The sequence below is a fragment of the Sebastes umbrosus genome, chromosome 2 (assembly GCF_015220745.1).
Source record: "Sebastes umbrosus isolate fSebUmb1 chromosome 2, fSebUmb1.pri, whole genome shotgun sequence".
In the NCBI taxonomy this organism is placed as follows: Eukaryota; Metazoa; Chordata; class Actinopteri; order Perciformes; family Sebastidae; genus Sebastes; species Sebastes umbrosus.
The window spans coordinates 20,276,720-20,297,601 of record NC_051270.1 but is presented as its reverse complement, the minus strand read 5'-3'; the positions used below and the strand labels follow the sequence as shown (position 1 = coordinate 20,297,601).

The following is a 20,882-nucleotide window of genomic DNA, read 5'->3' as shown; positions in this document are numbered from 1 at the left end:
CGAGCTGCAGCTCCTTGGCTGAGGCAAGCACACAGAGAATTACAGTTATCTAAGCGTGAAGACACAAAAGCATGGATTCATTTCTAAGCACTTTAAAAGAGGGAATATGTCTCATCCTAGAATTATTTCTTAACAGCAAAAAAGCATGATTTAACAAGTTTGCTAATGTGTTTGGAAAAAAAAGTCAGACGAGAAAAAGGGAAAGAAGCGTGTAGTCTGCGAGGTCTGACCTGATGATTCTCCCTTTATTTCATTGCATTGTTTTGGCAACTGTCCTGTTTTTTACATAATACAGCGATATGATGAGCTGGGGCTCACAGGTCAGAAGAACTTAGCGGCAGATTTCAACTTGACCTGAAGCTTTATTGTTAGCAACAGGCACATATAAGCTCAGCAATAAACAACCAACTGTCAAATGTCTCTGTAATCTGACTGCATTTGCTCATGTGAGTAATTGTGCAACAGGTCAGATGTGAAAACAATGGCTATATTATGGAACACAATGAAGAGGACATTAACACCATTAAAAATGGAGGCGCTCACATAACATTAGACTTATGTTCATTAATCCTTTTCTACAATGCATGCTGGGAGGCTTCCCTGCACACTTAACCCCCTGTGGTGCAACAATAAGAGAGGTACAAAGTGGCTCTATATTAATAAATAATAATAAATGAATAAATTCTGTCAGCATCAGGAGGGATGTCCTTATCTGGTCCAATAGCTATTATCAAATAGAAGCCAGTGTGTGACGTAGATAATCTGAATTCCTGAATTTATTCTGAGGCTTGTGCTGCTCATCATTTATATACATGATTTTGTCTCTTTTGTGCATCATTTCCAAATACATCTGTATGTTGACAATACTATTAAATCCTTTTTCAGACGTTATTGTCAATGGCGATAGTATGTTTGTGGCATGTTTACTGATTTTCATCGTCTCTATAGATGCGGTTACTTTCAGACAAGAACTGAAATTCTGCCATGATTTGTACCATAATTTGTATGTAATGTATTAACCTCAACATTATTTTATCTGTCCAGTCTGATAACTAAACAAAGAACTGTTGACATTGTTGTGAACTGATTAAGAAGTGCAGGACAAAAGACTACAACAGTGAATATTTATCAACTAAGATGTCACCACAATCGAGAAAACAAGAATCTCACATAAAATGTCACTTTGATGCATCGTCAGCAAGATTTAAATTGCATCTGTCAAGGCTCTAAGCCAATTGAACAACATCTCTAATAATTCATCACACACACCTTCGAGGTTCTCCCATAGATTCAGCTGCTGTGAAACTGATGGTTTTCTGCCTACGGCGGGTGTTGAGTGTGCATGTTGGAGGAAATCTCTGGGATGCTTTGTTCACAAAAAGCAACGTCTTTGGCTAATGCAAACACAACCACACACACACAGACACACACACATGAACACACACGCACGCACAGGCATGCTGAGGCTGAGATGATTTATAGCCAGCCATGTCTAATGGATTGCTTTGGCACTTGAGAAATTATGAAAAGAAATTAATTAGCCTTTAGTGACCCTGCTGTCCATCTGCCTCTCTCTCTCTCTCTCTCTCTCCCTCTCTCTCTCTCTCTCTCTCTCTCTCTCACACACACACACACACACACACTGACCCAGGTACTTGGCTGCTCACTTCTGATGTAATTACGGACTAAACAGGTTGTGCTAACCCGTCACATTTAGCTTCACTAAATCCTACGAATTACCTGTTTGTGTCACATCATCACTGCACCATGGCGACATGTTTAATGACCTGACCATCATTACAAAATGAATAAGGAAACATGTATTATTCAACATTCAGTGGTTAAATAACAACGAACGCGATGCATATGATCTATACTGCCAAATGTAGGAAATAACAACAGGCAAGACAACAGAAATTAAAAAAAGAATAAACTACAAACATGATAAAAAATAAGTGATTTAACAAATGATAATAACCCCGTCTGCCACTGAGTCCTACACACACTACAGTGACGAAGGTAAACCGGTGAACGCCAAATGTGAAAGAAACAAACACAGAGTGAACAGCAGCTTAGTTCCCCCTCACTGAGGATTTCGGTGAATAGCTGTTATTTTCCATCTCTCTTCTGGCTGAATTCACGTAGAGAGCAGAAAGCTCAGCTGAGGAGCTGTTTCTCTTGTCCTTCTGCCTCTCAGTGTGTCCTTAACCGGAACAGGATGTCTGCTACTGTAAAGGCACAATTCACTAGAAATGGCTTCTTTATTTTTGTGTCCTCAAATGCAAAAGAATAAAGATGCAAAATGAGCTAAAATAGCACGTAGACCTCCTCCATTCACTAGGATATCAGGGGGCAGTCTTTAAATTAGACTGAAATTACACTTTGCATTTTTGGCAAGTGTGCAGCTCAGACATGAGCACTGAATTATTTTGTGGTTTCCTGCCTCCTGAGCTCTGAAAACCAGCTGGTATGAGACAGAGAAGAGTGCGTGAGAGTAACACCGAAGGAGACGTGATTACGGTCCACTACAAAATAAGTCAGATCCAGAGACCCACATACAAGCCCACTCAGCTTCCCACAGCCCGCTGATGTGTGTCTGTGTATATCTGTACGTGTGTGTAATTCTGAATGTGGAGAAGTATTCAGTTTAGCCCCCTGCTGTTTATCCCGACATTCAAAAAAACATCTCTTCTTTGAGTTGAGCTGCGTGTCTACAACCAGGAGAATCACTGCCTCCCTGAATGACAAATAAGCAGATGGCAATGAAGCTGTGAGTGTGTTCGTTTCCAAAATATGTGGAAGAAGAATCCCATATATTGTCTGAACATGGGCTGTCATTTGGATATGAATATAACAAGTCACTCTAAAATGTGTCAGAGATCTGTTAATGCACATAACATAAGTGTCTTATTAGCTATACTTTGTTGCCTTTATATGAACAAATTGATGTTTACTTACTTTAAAGCAGCTATAAACAATATTTTTTTAAATAATCTAAAGTCTAAAGACTCTTATATGTGAAACGGCTCGCTCTTTGTGACAAACTTCAAGAGAAATATGAAGCTCAACGGAGCATTTATTGTCTTTCAGCTCATTGTTCTGATTTTCTGGCCCACAGCTTTGTGGTCTTTGTCCTCTCCGCTCTCACTAGCGTAGCTGATGTTTTCTAAACTCGCACGGCAACCGGATTCTCTCCATGTCACGAGATCACACATCACAGAAAAAAATCCATCTTGTCAGGCTTCAAGTAATGTGTTTATGGACAACAAGCCCAATCACGGACCAATCAGCATCCTGCGAGGAGCTACTGGCAGCTACGGGCGGGGTTTAGGCAGGTGTAAGGCGACAGAGTGGCGACTGTTCGTTCTAAACAACAATGGCGGCTTCCGAAGAGGTTAGCGTACATCCTGTAATAGCATCAGTTATGTCAAAACTGGAGAGTATTTCTTCACTGAAAGAAGAACAAAGAACAGCACTGAACGATTTTCTCGATGGAAAAGATGTTTTCTCTTCTCCTGAGTCCAACTGGCCGAGTTTGATTGACAGATAGTCCATCCAATCACCTGCCAAGTATTTTTGAAAGTTCCCTTTTCCAAACAGTTTCCAATGACAACTTCTGAGATGGTTCTGTGTAACAAATAGGGCTGTGTATTGTGTATTGGCAAGAATTTGGCGATACGATGCGTATCATGATACAGGAGTTACGATTCAATATATTGCGATACTGTAAGCAAGGCGATATATTGCAATTTTTCTTTATCTAATTTTAGGAAAACTATCAAGGTATAAAGAACACACCACCATATGCATAAAATCTGAGTTTACTTTTTTTTATGCAATCAGAACAGTGGGATCTACATTTGCATTTATCACAGTCCCTGTAACATCCAACATCATAGCACAACTTTGAGAGGGCACATACACTGAGAGAGCGCATCTCTTTGCAAATGAAATAAATTATTGACTGAGTTAAATTTTGCATGTAAACTATTAAATAAAAATGGATACAATGTTTTTGAGAATCGATACAGTATCACAAAACGTAATATCACAATATTATATTTTTCCGATATTTCTTAAACTCCTAGTAACAAACTATCTGGCGGGTCAGGTTAGATGTTTTCAGCAAAAAAGCTTTAAACACCCACTATATACACTACCTGGCAGCACCACACAGACAGTGGTAACATAGTGGAGCATTTAACAGCTAAAGAGCCATTTATTTCCCACAGGAGTTGGTAGAGACCAAAAATGAAGTTAAAGAGAGTGAATGCTGGACAGACATTCATCAGGTGGCAGGAAACACAACTCCAAATGAATGATAATGTTGCTCTGTAACTGCTGGATGTGTTAGTAAGGAGCTCATCGTATCAATTTAAGAAGGTGAGGATATGTCAATGTTGTGTTCACAACTTGTTTCCACTGACCCCATGTGGCCAAAATCAGTTATTGCAGGTTTAAGTCATTCTCATTAAATGCATGAACAGTATGCAGGAATCCTAATTTTTATCACATATGTGCTTATTTTTACAATGCAAATAAACACTTATCTTGCAAGTGCAAGACTGACTGAGAGACAAATGGAGAGCGTGAGGTCAATTTGAACAAAGATGAATGGATGGACGGATTGAGGGAGTGAGTCAGCGGGAGAGACAAAGAGAGACAGAGGGAGGGTGAGAAACATGGAGGGATTATTAGCGACTCTGTGTGCGGATTAGAGAGGAATGCTGAGGTCTGACACACCAGAATGTCATCTCCCATGGCTTAGTGTCACTTTTCTGTCCTCCACTTCCTCTGGTCTGTTCTGCAGGTACACTCCAGCTACCAGCGCATTTCAGATCACTCCTGTCACATCGCTCACCTGCTTGCCTCACCAAGCTCACACATGGAGATGTGCAGTGGGTGGTACAGTTGGCACACAAGACAATTTCTATGGATTTTCCACCTTGGATGCTGCAGCAAAACAAATCCAATGTCTGTTTCTAGCTGGCTGGAGATCATGAACACTGCATTCTTTCCAGATGAAGTGATTGTGCCATATAAATCTGTTGAGGCTCACACACATTTACACACTGACACACCGACCATGCGCTCTGTTTGTTAAGTGAAATGTGTGATCGCCCCAGTAAAAGTGCATTGTGTGGTTTTGAAAAATACTTTACTAACCACCTCCTCCTTCTCTTTCTCCACCTCTCCTGCAGATCCGAGTTCGACCTGGACTATGACAGCTACCACGAGGACTACTATGACAGGTAACTGTCAGAAAGCCACACATGGCAGCTCACATACTGTATTGCTTGTCTGCGTGTCACAGGAGGCTAAAGGAAGAGGCTAAAGTGGATTCTTCATCCTTGCTGTCTCCAATAGTCTCCGCTCCCCGTCGCTGTCTGCCACACAGCTGTCAGTCATCCTGTCTTCGCTTACAGTGTTGCGTGTTACTGCTCAACAGCCGGGAGCTCACTCGTCACACACACACACACACACACACACTCGTCGACACACTTTCTGTACAGACACCCAGATGTGTGGATTCATGATGTGTGGTCCCATTCGAGCATCCTAACTCAAACTAAATCTCAAATGACTCTGTGTTTGGTAGTTATTATATCATTTGCTTAAGCTGCATCCATGTAAAGTAAAAGATGTTGCCTCAAATTCTAGAGGCAATACTTTAAGCATTTATAGCAGCTTATAATAAGCTCTGAATGACTTAAGTACTGCATATTGACATAATAGGCTACTAGTTTTGTATATCAATACAAATGATCCAATGATCACTGTGTTCATTTCACATCAGTGTGCCTTATAAAAACAAAAGCGAGTGACTATTATAGCGAAATGTTCAATATGAGACATCTTAGTACATACAGATATTTTATTTCTACAAGCGGCAACTTCCGGTGCTGAGAAATGAAGCCAGCACAAAGCAGTAGAGTCCGATTGCAGCCACGGAGGGGCGTTCCTGTACAGACCACTGCTTTGATTGGTTCGTGGAATACAAGAACGCCCACGTTTTCTTCTTCTGTACTTGGCATCCTTTAGTGAGACATCTAGTGGCCATTTTACACTGAAACAACTTTTCTGCAGATGTATTTCTGTGCACAAGATAAATAAATTATTTAAATCATATTGTAAAGGTTTAAATATATAGGAAACTGTAGAAATAGATGCAGAAATACAACAATGTTATGTAACAGCTTCTAACTAATCAGTTGTGCTATGTAACTATGCAGTTACATGTGGTTTAGATTTCTATCCACAGGGATTTTGAGATATCTGAAACTTATGGTGCAAAACAAGGTGAACAGAATTTTGTTTGTGAAAAATTATTTAGTAATAGTGCATCACGTAAAGCTTCTACAAGTATCCATGGTGACAGTAAATACTGGCAAGTCTTTCCCACTGTTTAGTTATTTATACTGCTACTTAAGTCTACTGAAAAAGCAGAAAACTGACATCTCTCACACATCACATCCAAATAAAAAAGACCAGATGAGGAGGGAGAAACAGAGACCACGAAAAAGACAAATTATCGCGGACAAATAGAGACTGCGAACCACAAACAGAACAATAGAGACAATACAGCAGTCAATAAAGTTTAGGCAAAAAAAAGTAGAGTTCCTGTTCTACTAAGAAAACCAATGATCTACATGGGCATTCCTGTTATGTGCGACAGCAACGCCCCTCCGCAGCTGCAATCAGAGTCAATATGTTTTCTAGTTGTCTGTACGTTCGTCCGGCCCATTCTCGTGAACGCGATGTCTCAGGAATGCCTTCAGGGAATTTCTTCAAATTTGGCACAAACGTCCACTTGTACTCAAGGATGAACTGATTAGAATTTGGTGGTCAAAGGTCACTGTGACCTCACAAAACACATTTTTCGCCACAATTTAAGAATTCATATGCTAATCATGACAATTTCACATAAATGTCTAACAGGAAGTGATGACATTTTGGACAGATATGTAAACTGCAATTTGAGTGGTTGGCGGAGGCATACAATCACGAGGCAGTAATTCTAGTTTCAATCTGTGAATTACTGAGACGAAAATGAAAATGAAAATCACTGCCAAACATAACTGTCTCTGTTGTGAAAATGTCACCTGTTACAGGTCAGATTAAAATTAAGTTCTCAATAAATTTCCAGTTCCTAACAGCTACCAGAACAGGTTGAGAACAACCATACATTTGGGTATCATAATGTCCCTTAAAAAACACTGAAAACGAGCATATTGTTTGCAACGTATCATGAAATCAGTCAGTTTGCAGTGTGCGTTTACCTCTTCCATGTTACTGCAGAACACACTCTTGTGCAGTGTACAGTTCAGTGCAGTGGTTACTGGTTAGGTAGACGAGGTAGTTAGTTAGACTTAGCTCTGCTGGCTCTGTATTATTGGTCCTCCACTGAAATTGCGCAGGGACCTTCCTACATCCCCCAGGCCTCACTCATAAACACTCCACTCAGCACATCTGAATAAAAGCAGGCAGTCACACAATACACACACACACACACACACATATCTCATTCCAGTGCCTTTCGCGCACATATCGATGCTCTGTTGCACTGAATATTAACTGTCATCTTTCCTTAGTTGTTTTTTTTTTGCATTTGCTTTGCCTTGCTCTGCATTTTTCTGTCTTTGCTCAGGGGGGAACACTCACCACTGATTTTCAATTTGTTTTTAACACAGTGCATGATTATTCCCCATGCTGTTGGCCAGCACTACTGACAGCTGTGAGTGGAAGCGTATGTGTGCATATTTATGTGTGTGTGTGCGCAGATGTGTTTGCCTCTGGGTGTGAGTGCGTGGGATTGTGTGTGTGTTCCTGTGTTTGTTGTTTTGAGGAATATCAATATGTGGGAAAGAGGGAAATGACTTTTTTTTGTCCGCTGTCCTCTTGTGCGAACACGATAGAAAAGTGTCTTTCAACACACAGATAACAGCTCGAGCTGACAAAGCTGCTTTCCTTGTGGGGTCTAATCCATAGAGACAAACACTCCCTCTCACACACACTCACACACTTTTCTGTAATCCTCACTCGTCTACAGTCCCTCATTGTCTGAGCTCCCATTCTCTAAGATGACACTTCAAAGCCGGTGTAACAACACATTGTCTATCTGCCCCTGCAAACTGCTCTAAAGGACTTTAAACTCCCATAAGTCTTTGCTCTCTGTGTCTCCCCACACGGACAATGCTCAAAGCCTCTAATCTCACACACTTATGGTGGCCTAATACACTTCATCCTTATGTGACATTGTGATGTGTGTGTGTCTGTGGATGTGTGAAGAACACAGTCTGTGCAAAAAATCTCAGTATCAAGTAGAGAGGTTTCATAGAATAAAACAGAAAAGAAAACATTAGAGAAAACTTTTCAGGAAGTCGGGCTGCGTCTGACTGACTGGCTAACAGCTCAATCAGTAAATCTACATTACCGTCCGACTCCAAATCCTTGGAGCTGACAGCTTGCCTCCCTGTTGTTGGCTGGCGACATACAGCAGGCAAGCTTTTCACTCTCATGGCTTTGCAGAAATCATTTAGGCAGACTGTCCTCAATCCTGATATATCCAGATTGCAACAAGATTGAGTTGATCAGAATGATCAAGATTTGGTTATCAGGTCTGAAAAGCACTCAGCTCAGTTTCCTCATAAAAAAAAATATGTTTTCTTTCCTGCCGTAGACAGTAACATTAGTCCTAACTTTTTTTTGGAAGTGGTTGCGGGCTGTCGGGAGACGTTATACATTAAGCATGCAGGAGGCTGTTCAATAAAAAATGTTGCCGTATCAGTCAGAACCATCAGACCTAAAGCAAACACTGTCACTACATAGCTGCAGGAGCTATAGCTCATCGTCTCATACTGGGCTCAAAGTGCCAATATTAGCAAAAAGTTATTGGTTAATCTATCCATCAATTTTCTACCATTTATCTAGTCCCAAGCCACGTTAATTGATTAATTATACTAGGAATTATTATTATAAACAGCTAAAAAGTACCAAAAAATCACAATATAAATGTCAATGAATTACAGGTGTGTAGGATTTGTTGACATCTAGCAGATGTTGCAACTGAAACTTCTCCAATGTGCCAAGCGCGTAGGAGAACTATGGTGGCCGACGTGGAAACGTAAATGGCCCTATCTAGAGTCAGTGTTTGGTTTGTCCGTTCTGGGCTACTGTAGAAACATGGCGGCCCGCTCCGTGAAAAGGGACACGCTCCCTATGTAGATATAAACGGCTCGTTCTAAGGTAACAAAAACACTTATTTTCAGGTGATTATACACTAAAGAAAACATATTTATTAATATTATATTCCATTTCTGCTTATAGATCCGCCTAAATTTTACACATTGGTCCTTTAAGGTTTAATACATAACCGCAGGCCCAATTGTCCCTATGTCATTCTTTGACCGGCGGTATGACCATTAAAAAAAGGCCTTACATTTTATTCTATGTGGTATTAGAAAGGTCCTAAACAGTCCTTAATTTAGTTTGGTGAACACAGCAGGAACCTTAGCTATACTTTTTTGTTGTCTTTTGAGCCAAATCTCTCTCAATCCAACAATTAAATAGAAATATAATCATTCATAGATCTGAATGGCCCGGTTCTCACCCTTCCTGCAGCTTTGCTCATTGGCGATGGGTTGGTTTGAGGCCTGTAGCTGTGTTTCACCTGGTCATTGTGTCCATAAGTGTTCAGGTCAAATCACTTTCTGCTTCAATCACAACATCACCTCCATTTCTATTGAAACACACACAAGCACAAACAACACACAGTGTGGTTCCTGTGAGCACTATAGAGTTTGACTGTGATACACCCCCTGTCACCAGCACTACTAGCCTGGCGGAGAGCTATTGACTGGTCCTGACAGAACCAATTACATTCAGTGACAGATAGAGACATGGAGCTGTCCACCGGGAGGAGGCAACACCAGCACAAGACAGACTGAAACTGAGATAGAAAGTAAAAGACAAAGAACACAGAATATAAATATACATATTTATCTATGAGATGCTTGAACAGATGCTTTTCTTCATTGTCGTATCTTTCCTTTAATATCTAATTTTTTTCCAGCTTGTATCTCCCCTTTGTTTGAGCTAGGGCTGGATTTGAAATGTTTTAACATTAGTGCCTGTGCATCCTCAGAAAGACTCGATCTTTGCTAGTGTTTTGTTCTCCTAGTTATCTGTTAAATTTAATTATTTTCTTGTTTAGTAGCCTATATTTAGTTTTTTGCGTAATTAGTATTTTGTTTTCTTTTGTTTATGTATTGGGTAAAACTGTGGACACCCGCAGTTATATAGGTAGGCAGGTAGGACCAGCATGCACCTAGGTGGGCTTATGTTTTATTTACTTTATGTAGTGGCCATTTGTCTGAAAAATCGAAATCAAACTTAAATCAAAGGGCCACTGACGCACCATGGGTATGTGGATTACACAGGCAAAAGAGTCCATGCAAAGTTTCTGTGTTTCTGAAGATTTATTTATACAAAAACCCAAGCAAGCAAACGAAACACATAGAAAACATGGATGTCGCTACCTCTCTTCTTCTGGTAAAAAACATAAGCCCACCCAGGTGCATGCTGGTCCTACCTGCCTACCTATATAACCGCGGGTGGCCACAGTTTTACCCAGTTCATAACAAAAGAAAACAAAATACTAATTATGCAAAAAAAACTAAATTTAGGCTACTAAACAAAAACATAAATAAACTAAACAAATAACTGGCAGAACAAAACACTAGCAAAAATCGAGTGTAAATAAAGTAAACATCTAGAATAATCAATCAAACAATATTATTATTAGTAAAACAACTAAATACTAACAACAAATAAATAGCTCCTACACTGCCAATACAATACCTGAGTTTCTCATACTCTTATACTGTTCTCGATGCCTTATTTTAAGAAATATAAACATGTTTTTCCACAAGACCTTGTCTTTTTCATTTAACTAAAGCTAAATATAGGTGTTGTCTCAAGACAAGCAGCCGTACCTGAATAAATGACAGTCTAACGTTGGCAAAATTTGATTTAAATGAGAAAAACTCAATTTTCATGCACAACTGTCTCATGCTTGTGAGCAGGCTCTCTTTCATCATTTCACACAAACTTGCTGCGTGCACATATTTAAAGATGAGTTGTTTAAAATAACTGTATCTACTGAATTTCTAGGGTGTATGACTACCAGCGTGTGCCAGCATCCCTGTCTCCTCTGCCGCTGGGACCCAGTCTGGCAAAGCGATCCCGCTCCTCCTCCTACTCCTCTGGGCACAGACGCAGTCGAGACAGAACCCACTCCAAAAGCTCCAGAGCCCACTCCACCAGTTCAACCACAGCCAAGCGTGAGTAATATGAATGACTAAGTCACACATAAAGGTCACATTAGATGCTGCAGATTTTTTTTTTAAAACTTGGTAAGGGGAATTCCTCTCTGTATGAAAAATTAAATGACAAATATAAAGCTTGGATAAATAGATCTTTTGCCTCTCAGTCTCATCCTTTCATTATAAAGCAGTCACAGTTAAAATAAACTGTGTGTAGTTTGATGAAGTCACAGCACACAAGTTCAAACAGTCAACAGTTTTAACCTCTTTTTCTGTGATGCTATTTTGATGAAAGAAACAATGCAGTGGAGAAAATTAGCTGTATTCAAACCATGGCATCATGACACCTAAAGAAATCAGAAACACAAATACATTCTGCTGATCAAAGATGAATGCCAAATAAAATACCCCAAAAGGTTTACATTGCTTGCACTTTTTGTTCTCTAATAGTCACTTTTTAACAGTTATTTAATTGTTAGACATATTGCTTACTTATATGCTTATTTGCTTTCTTGCAGAGTGTTAGATGAGTAGGTTGACACCTCTCTGGTATCAATCTTCTCATCTAACTCTAGTGCATTTCCCACTATGTCTAACTATTCATTTAAAAGCTCTCTTTCAAGAGGTTTCCAGGTTGTGTCATTTCCTAATGTCCTTTACGTTCTCACTGTCTTCGTTCCTGCAGTGGGCATGGAAGAGTTGCAGGTGATTAAAAAGGAGCTGACTCTGATAAAGACACAGATCGATGGGCTGCTTGACAGTCTTGACAGGATGGACACAGAGAGGAATGACCACAAAGGTGAGACGCTCATTCACAAAGACAGTGGAGGCGGGTAGGTGCGAGATCAAATGATAGATAATCTATTTGCACATCAAAAACATTTTGAAGGCAGACTCTGGCGATACGCCACTCTCAGATTTCTGCTCGATTAGCTTTGCCAGTCACAACCCCAATCAAAATGATTCAGGATCTGTGCCGCAGAGGGAACTGGGGGATGGGAATGCACTGCACCACCCCAGCCACTCCTATTTTACCTGACAAATCAATTATTTCCCTCCAGTCAGGAATGTTTGAAAAAGTTGAAGCAAAGCCGATATCAACTGGAGTGTGCGGGTGTCTGGATTTATGGCTGTGAGCAAATTATGGAACATGCTGAACAAACAGTGTGGTTGAAGGAACTGACTGATGAAGCATCAAAAAACAGACAAATATGAAGGACTGAGAACCACAGCGGATCAGTGTGCATGGAGGGAAGAGCTGCTGCTGCCCTCATGTGGACATTTCAACACATTACTGTTCCTGCCAACAAGAGCTACGGCCTGGGGAAGGAACAGGACAAAACCTTATTATCCTTCCTAAGGAAATTGGTTTTACTGGAATCTTAATTAAACTGATCGTAAACTGAAACACAGTTTGCACTCATTAAGTGTAGTCCAACCTCCTCTGAGCACTATATCCTCAGTAGCTGTAACATGTTCTTCTAAAAAAGTCATTATCATAACATCAGGCTGAATATATAGACAGTGTTCTAGAAAGACAATGTGTCCTGTGGCTACTGCAATTATAGGTGTACACCTTCAGGAAAGTAATGTGTGCCTGTGTGTGACCGACCTTGGGCTATTGATATCTCTCATCTTCATATTCATTTATCTCCAGCTCTACTTGATTCCCCTGTCCCTCACTATCTGGCTCTGCTGTCCCTTGCTTCCCCCTCGCTATCTCCTCATCTGTCCTTCATCCTGTCACTCCCACTCTTGCTTTCTGCCTGTCATCTAGTAGAAAGTCAGTGGGATGCACACAGACGTTTTTTGTCTTTTGACCTACAGAAAACATGTACTGTATATTCTTTTATACTCCAAAAGGAAACAGGACCTAAGCTGCATCTGTTTATTCCTGTGTCAGGGTCTCCCCTGAAAGAGGACAGTCCAGCTGGCTCGCCGTACGCTCTGTCTGCCAGCAGCCCCGAGCATTCCCTCTCCTCCCTCTCTCCACCCAGCTCCCGCCATCGAATCCACAGGGAGAATCATGACCCGAGGGAGCCCGATGACGACCACCACACGGTAAATGCACCTGAAGTCTGTGTGCACTTGTTCCAAAATGACTAAAATGTACATCAGCGAGGGCCGTCCTTACCGCATGATGCTATAGTTTCTGGTGATACTATTGAGATTCATGACAAAGGTCAAAATGGTGCTGGAATTTTTGTTAATTTGCCTTAAGCAAGGGCTGGGCGATATGGCCAAAATCTTCCATCATGATATAGGTCATTTCATATCTCGATATCATGATATAGCATGTTTTCGTATAACTCAATAAATAGTCTATATGAAATAACCACATGGTAAAGCCTATTCTTGTATACTCCTTTGTGAATTTAATACTCGACAAATGAAAAGTACCCAGTATTTTCTCATTTTAAGAACTTTAGTGCAAAATGAACATAACAGTGTCAAGTGAAATTATAGAGAAAAAGTAAATATAGGCCTAACTAACTTTCTATTTTTATTGTATTTTTATTTCTTTTATCTAGTTTATAGTAGTAGTTGGTTTGTAGAGATTTATAAATACGATGTTTTTTGTACCTCGTGCAGTTTGTGTGAGTGATGCACGTTTTTGTGATGTATGTAAATTGCTGTTGTAGCGCCTCAATTTCCCTTCGGGGATCAATAAAGTCAATCAATCTATTTATCCATCTATATATCTATCTACCTATCTATCTATCTAACCTATATCGCGATAGAAATTATATAGAAAAATGTATGCGATAAACATTTTTATATAATTTTGACGATATATATATCATATCGTCCTGCCCGCCTTAAGCAGTATGTCTGTCAGGGGCCCCATTTTGTGGATAAAAAAATATTAATTTAGAACAACAATAATGCAAACAATGAAACAATAATACACAGGAAAATTTCAACAATACAAGACAACTAGTTTCTGTCCTGTGAGCTGAGCGGACGTGAAACAACTACTGATACTCCACTACTGTGAAATCAATTTGTACTGGCACCATTCAATTTTACTTAGTCATCGTGAGCTTGCAGTTCAATGAAATGTCTCTTTGTTTTGTCTCTCACTGTTTGTCTGTCACAGATGAGCAACCACAGCTCTGACCCCGAGGAGGAAATATGAGGGAGGAACATGAGAAGACGTAAAAGACATGGATTAAGTGCCAAACATGGAGGAAGAGAACAGCAACCGCCAAGCCGACACTCATATCAGAAGCTCAACTTCCCTCCAACAGAGTGTACATATCAGATATACAATACATTTAATTGTATCACAACAGCAGATTGGTTTCTGTAACCATACTTTTAAGTAATACTAAAACACAGGTGATTTATACACACCAAGTACATGCACATCTGATTGAGAAGATTTTGGTATGTCGGACTGAGAGGGTGAGAGAGTAATTATAAAAGGACAACTTGAAGCACGGTGGTGAATTTAACTTTTTATAATCCGGCCTAAGCAGGCGTTCTTATTGAACTGTATGAGAGGGTTTACACCAACGCCAATATTCCAGTATTAATCCAAATGAGACAATACAGTATTAAAACCTTGTGTAAGCAGCTTACCAATTTATCTTGTCCACATTAAAAGCCTTCTCCTGCCACTATCAGACTGTAGGCTACATATAATAATACTTTATGTGTAGTCATGGGCTTCTGCCAGAGGTGTTACAATGGTTTCACCAGTTTCTCCCTTATATCTTGAATTAGATAATGTACAAACAATACAGAACCAGGAATATGAACCATGTAAACAGCTTACTTGAATGTTATTATTTTCAGAATAATGACATAACTGGAATACTGTGTGCATGTACTGTAAAATGAAAATCCCTTCTGTGGATCTCAAAGTATTTTGAATGAAAAGAAATCTGTGCACTCTCAAATTTGATCTTTCAAGAGAGCTTTTTGTTGACGCTTGATTCACCTTTTTTCTCTTTATTGTACCTCTAAGATATCAGATTTTAGTAAATCAAAGTACTCTTTAAGAGAATGAATAGTTTGATCATTCAGGAGAGATACAGGTTGTTCAGTATGCTACTTCTCTGAGTGTGACTCTCTGAAACAAATGTCTTTTCTCTACTTTAAATGTATTAGAGGAATGTTACAGCTCTCTTCCGCCATGTATTTGGCACTTTTAATACAAGGCCAGGTCAGTGTGTAATATTGTGTATTATTGTAAACTTTACTGTAATTGTTGAACTGTCTGATTTTAATCTTGCTTTAGGACTTCTCATATGTTTTTTTAAAAGAAAACAATGATGTTACTCCTATGCTGTTTTTGTTTGCATTCTTCAGATAAGCCAAGTGGAAATACTCATTGTCACAGTAGTAAAAGTATTTTCATATTGAGTATACATACAGTACATGGGAGTGTGTTTTTATTCTGAGAGACCAAGACAGACACGGAGAAGAAAAGTGAAAGAGAAACAAACATTTGGGAGAAAAATGGAAATAATGTTAAGTATCAATAGTTATCTTTAATTGATCAATTATGAAATTATAAAATGTTGAAAGTACTGCTTCAATACTGGACCAATTACACTGTACAACTAATCCGAAGTGTATAAATCATACAATAAGTCCATACTAAACAGGGCAAAGCTGATAATGGTAAATATCAACTTGCTTGCTGGGAGTCAGTGCGGACCACTAGAACATGTGATCACAGGTCTCCTTGCACCCTCAACATCTCTTCTCCTCGGTGCACCGATGGTTTGACCTATAAGGTCAGTCTGAACCTCAGGCAACCTTGTGCACATTATCATCCATACAGTGTGTGTCTGTGTTGTTTTGATGGCTGGTTAAGGATGATACTATCAACAGTGCCCAGACTCCCAGAGGAAGTTGTCCATTGCTGATGGGGCTCTAAACTCGTGTGACAACAACATGACAGCCAGGTCAAAAACAGATCAAGAGATAGAGAACATTTTCTGCAATCAGCTATTTTTTTTTACTTATTTTTTTTAAATGGAGAAAATATTGTAGAACAATCCTCCCACATTGCTACTCTCTTCAACATATTTTTTTACAGAAAAAGTAAATGGACCCTCCGTTATATTCCCGTCTGAATATTTACCACAGAACTGTCAGTTCATGTCACAGACTTTTTTGACAGTTGTATCTAAGAAGCAAACTATAAAATATGACAACAGTCCATAGACTGTATATAAGAAGTGTCCATAGTCACCGTGACATCACCCATTGGTTTGTGGACTGCCGTTTTGAAGCCTCGAGTTTGGCATTTTGGCCGTCACCATCTTGGTTTCTGTCCATCGCCAAGTTGCTTTTTTGCAACCAGAAGTGGCACGAGAGGGTAGAGCTAAGTACAACCCCAAAGCTGAATAAGACATTTTAGATGACCAAAATGGTTAGAATAAACTTTCATGAACTGGAAACACACTGTGAAAGGATTAAAGTTATAAGATGAAAACACGGACAACTCCCAGACGGGACAACGCCGTGGTAGCGACCTGTCAAACACAATGTAGCCACGCCCTACAGCATACCCTGCTTTATGTTCTATTTGACTCTAAATGGGACCATAATTTACTAAATGAACATCATGCTGTATTGAAGAAGACTTGAAACTAGCGATTGAGACCATAAACTCATGTTTACAATGTTTACTGAGGTAATAAATCAAGTCAGAAGTAGGGTCATTTTCTCATAGCCTTCTATACAATCTGACTTCTTTTTGCAACCAGAGGAGTCGCCCCCTGCTGGCTATTAGAAAGAATGTAAGTTTGAGGCACTTTAACATTGGCTTCACTTCTCAGATTCGGAGGTTGCTCACTGCTGCAGTCTCATTTTAGCATGAGGTAATCCCTATGTATCAGGCCTATAAATAATTATAATACAATTTATTTGTATAGCACCTTTCATACAAGTAATGCAGCACAAAGTGCATATGAATGCTATAATACTAAATGCCAGATCATTTTCTGTTATGCTCAAAGTTTTTATAATTTTTTCCAAATCAAATCTATAGCATTTTCCATAATATGATCAGCGATGCACATTAGGGGGGAGGGAAGAATCACAGCACATGTCTGTCAGTGGATTAACCGGTCTGTCAGTGAACTAACCTGTGGAATTCAAACAGGAAGTTGTAGGTCATGTATTTAGTGTTCATTAACCCAGCAGTCAAAAAGCAGCTCTTGCACAACCAGTTTTCTGTTGACAAAAGTGCATGTGTACTGAAGGTCCTGCTGCATAGGGCAGTGTGCAGAACTGCATCAAGACAATGTGACAAACATCTGATGCTGTTTAATAAACCATAAAATTACATTTTTTTTGGTTAAAACTGCTGACCCAGTTTATTCATCAGTGCACATGAGTACGTACAGGCTGCAGCAACTCAAGGGTCATATTTTGCCAGGAATTGAGGTGAGCAAAAAACTAATAATAATAATAATAATAATAGATATAAAATAAAATAGAATGTTTATTATATAGAATAGAAGATTATATTCAATATGTTGTATTGTACTGTGTACTGTATTTCATAGCAACTATGAACTCTGTGGCTGAGCAGATATTTTGTGAGAGAGGCTACAACAGGAGCCGTCAACAGTTCAGACACTGCATTGAACATTTTACAAAAAACATTTGATTTCATATTTGTTTAAATTTGGAATGTAAAATCTTATATCCAGGGTTTCTATTTATCAGTCAGATGTTATTATTAGTATTAAAAACTAACTTGTACTGTAGCTAGTAGAGGTAATTCTGTAAGGGATAATGCTCATCGAGGTGTTGGAGGGAAGGAGGGAGATATATATTTTTTTGTAACCAGCGCATTAATTTGAAACGGTGAACAGACAGTTTCACTGGAACTACTTAGTAGGTGTACATTAACAGGAACTAATGGACACCCTGCAGCCAATCAGAATTGAGTATTTACCCAGACCATGGTATAAGTTCTGCTATTCTATTATCTTTTTGTCAGTATTTCAAATTTCAATAGATGACAGAAAACTATAAATCTGCATAAAAAAAGAAATCAGCATTATCATCTCTGGTATTCTGAAGCAGGATTTTCACTCTGCATTCCCAAATAACTCCCACATATTGCTTCAACACATGAAGCTTCTCTCTTCAACTAACTTTTCATTACTGATGAAGGAAGCAGAAAACAGAGTATACAACAAAATACTCCTATATGCCAAATTAGTTTTTGACATGGTCATCTGACTTTGACAGAGCTGTTTAAGATGGGGTGTTAAAGTGTTTATCTTGTCAATTTGGAATAAACTGCCAAAGATAGTTAAAAATTGTCTGAATTCAATGTCGTTTATAAATATGTTTTTGCCAGTAGTCAAATTGTGATATTTTGAATATTGTGGTGTAATGGGATTTCTTCAGATTTGAGTAGATGATTGATTTAAAGTAAAGGTAGACTGATTAATCGGTCAAACCGATTAATCGGCACTGATAAGGTGTTTTACAAACTATCGTCAACCTCTAATTTAGAGTTTTACTTTCTTCTTCTGTAGATCACAGCAATGGCAGGCCCTGCTAGTCCCCTGACCACCCATGTGCTGAACACTGCAATGGGTGTCCCTGGCTCGAACATGGCCCTAGGTCTCTATCGACAAGACCCCTCCACTAACGCCTGGAGTTTGATAACCTCTGGGTAAAAACCTGAGGACAACAGTCATAAGCAAAATACCACACACATAGTCCCAAAGTATGCTCACAAGAAAATCTCAGATATTACCACCGGATAATGTATATTTCCATTCATAGGTCTCGAATCCTATTTTGTCTCAACAGGACCACTAATGCTGATGGACGTTGTCCAGGACTCATCACAAAAGAAATGTTTACCTCTGGTGTGTACAGAATGCGTTTTGAGACTGCTCAGTACTGGGAGAGTATGGGAGAGACCAGCTTTTACCCGTATGTTGAGGTGAGGAAAGTGTTAAATGTGTTACGTGCTAACAGGGTAACATCTTCAGCTTCCATTGTTAAGCGTAATGCTGCTTTACTTGCTTGTGGCGTTACCATATTTTTGTTACTAGATCAGTGAATTTTTATCTTGTATCCCCATTTAAGCTGTCATATGATGCTGTTGACAATCCTGACTAACAGAACTTGTAATTGTTGATCTATTTTGTTTGCAGATTGTCTTCACTATAAATGACCCAGGCCAAAAGTACCACATCCCTCTGCTCCTGAGTCGTTTCTCTTATAGTACGTACAGAGGGAGCTAGAGATCCAGTGTGATCAACCTCCATCTATCTGCTGTCTAACACATCCCAGACAGAGGCAACTCCACCAAGAACATTCATCCCAGCACCAGCTGAACTGTCACACACCTATGACAAGACACAATGCCCCATTTGAATGATTCTTCCCTTTAAATAATGATACTGTATTCAAAACTTGTTTGCGATTAAACAAACCATATTTACTCATATACACTACATATTAGGCTATATAATATCTAACGCCTATTAAAACATACAATGTCTTAATAAACTAAATAAGGTGTTTGCTGACAAATGATTTTCTTTTGTCAACCTGCATGTAAATCCACCGGCTAGTTATTTTTTCAAAACATCTGCACTCTCTCTGTATTTTATATTAAATGAAACAGCAACATGTCTCCTTCTGTCCAAACCAACAGACGGGCACTATGCAGTTTGTGCATACAACTGATTATCAGTTATAAATAACAATTGCCTTCCTCTTTGAAGCCTCACAAGCATTAACCAGAAAAGAGACAAAACTAATTAAACAAAAATGATCAACAATCAATAAAACGAGCTATGAACACGATGGCGCCTGAAACTTCTTTTAGAATGGAGAGTATAACTAAACATCACAGCAGACAATGTGGACATGTAAACAATATAAACTCCACAGCGGCTGCAGCCAGTAACACACATATTACTGCAAAGGAGAGACAGTTTCTGGAAAGTTCAGCAGTGTGTTATTGTACTCACCTGTCTGAAGGGCACCCTGCAAGTCCTGAGCACCGGGAAGTCCCCCACAATCTGTTCCAGGTTCAACTTCATTCATTCTCAAAGCATATACTGGGTCCACCTGGCGCCTCTCTGTCCCAGGATAACCAGTCCACTCTGCCTCTCTGGTCCCACTGCGCAGTGTGGACGCAGAAGTCTGATCCACCATGAGCATGTTAGCATTTAGCATGTTAGCCAGACCCAGCATGCCCCTACTGTACAAGTCACAAACATCCTGGGTGTGTCACTTAGGCACTATAGCAAGAAGGTGCATTAAATCCGTTGTTAATAAAACTTAACTTAAACTTAATTAAGATAGATGCAGCATTTTTGAACTATGCCGAGGTACAAAAATACTAATTAGAACCACAACCCCTGTGTGATCATTAATTTGATTGTGCTTGAAGTGGCCCCCGCCCGTGAACTCTGCGGTCCGTGGACGCAACATTAATAACCTATCATTTCCGGTGTCGCCTCTCTGGACCGGACATGGAACTGCCCTCCTGTGGCTGCAGCTGTTGATTTATCTCCTGTCTGCTGTTCCATTGTCACAGTTTATCAGCACTTT

The 20,882-nt window shown here is 39.5% G+C and overlaps 2 protein-coding genes across 2 annotated transcripts in view; both read left to right on the top strand.

Moving 5' to 3' along the window:
• Window positions 1-15,707, top strand: part of LOC119480579 (heterogeneous nuclear ribonucleoprotein C-like) — a 39,215-nt gene extending 23,508 nt beyond the window's left edge. The window contains exons 3-7 of the mRNA XM_037756966.1: window positions 5,202-5,252; window positions 11,173-11,342; window positions 12,010-12,123; window positions 13,228-13,385; window positions 14,425-15,707. Of these exons, the coding sequence (XP_037612894.1) occupies window positions 5,202-5,252; window positions 11,173-11,342; window positions 12,010-12,123; window positions 13,228-13,385; window positions 14,425-14,463 (532 nt within the window). The 3' untranslated portion in view covers window positions 14,464-15,707. The remainder of the gene's footprint in view (window positions 1-5,201; window positions 5,253-11,172; window positions 11,343-12,009; window positions 12,124-13,227; window positions 13,386-14,424) is intronic.
• Window positions 15,708-17,511: 1,804 nt separating this feature from the next.
• On the top strand, window positions 17,512-19,947 carry LOC119476943 (5-hydroxyisourate hydrolase-like). The gene is made up of 4 exons (XM_037750628.1): window positions 17,512-17,732; window positions 18,842-18,981; window positions 19,122-19,257; window positions 19,472-19,947. The coding sequence occupies exons 1-4, from the start codon at window positions 17,679-17,681 to the stop codon at window positions 19,559-19,561; spliced, it is 420 nt and encodes a 139-aa protein (XP_037606556.1). The 5' UTR covers window positions 17,512-17,678; the 3' UTR covers window positions 19,562-19,947.
• Window positions 19,948-20,882: the final 935 nt, after the last annotated feature.

Coding starts and splice junctions, on each gene's coding strand:
- LOC119476943 (XM_037750628.1), top strand. CDS start 17,679: ATGAGTACGTACAGGCTGCAGCAACTCAAGGGTCATATTTTGCCAGGA. Junction 17,733..18,841: donor ATATTTTGCCAGGAATTGAG/GTGAGCAAAAAA, acceptor CTTCTTCTGTAG/ATCACAGCAATGGCAGGCCC. Junction 18,982..19,121: donor TGGAGTTTGATAACCTCTGG/GTAAAAACCTGA, acceptor TTGTCTCAACAG/GACCACTAATGCTGATGGAC.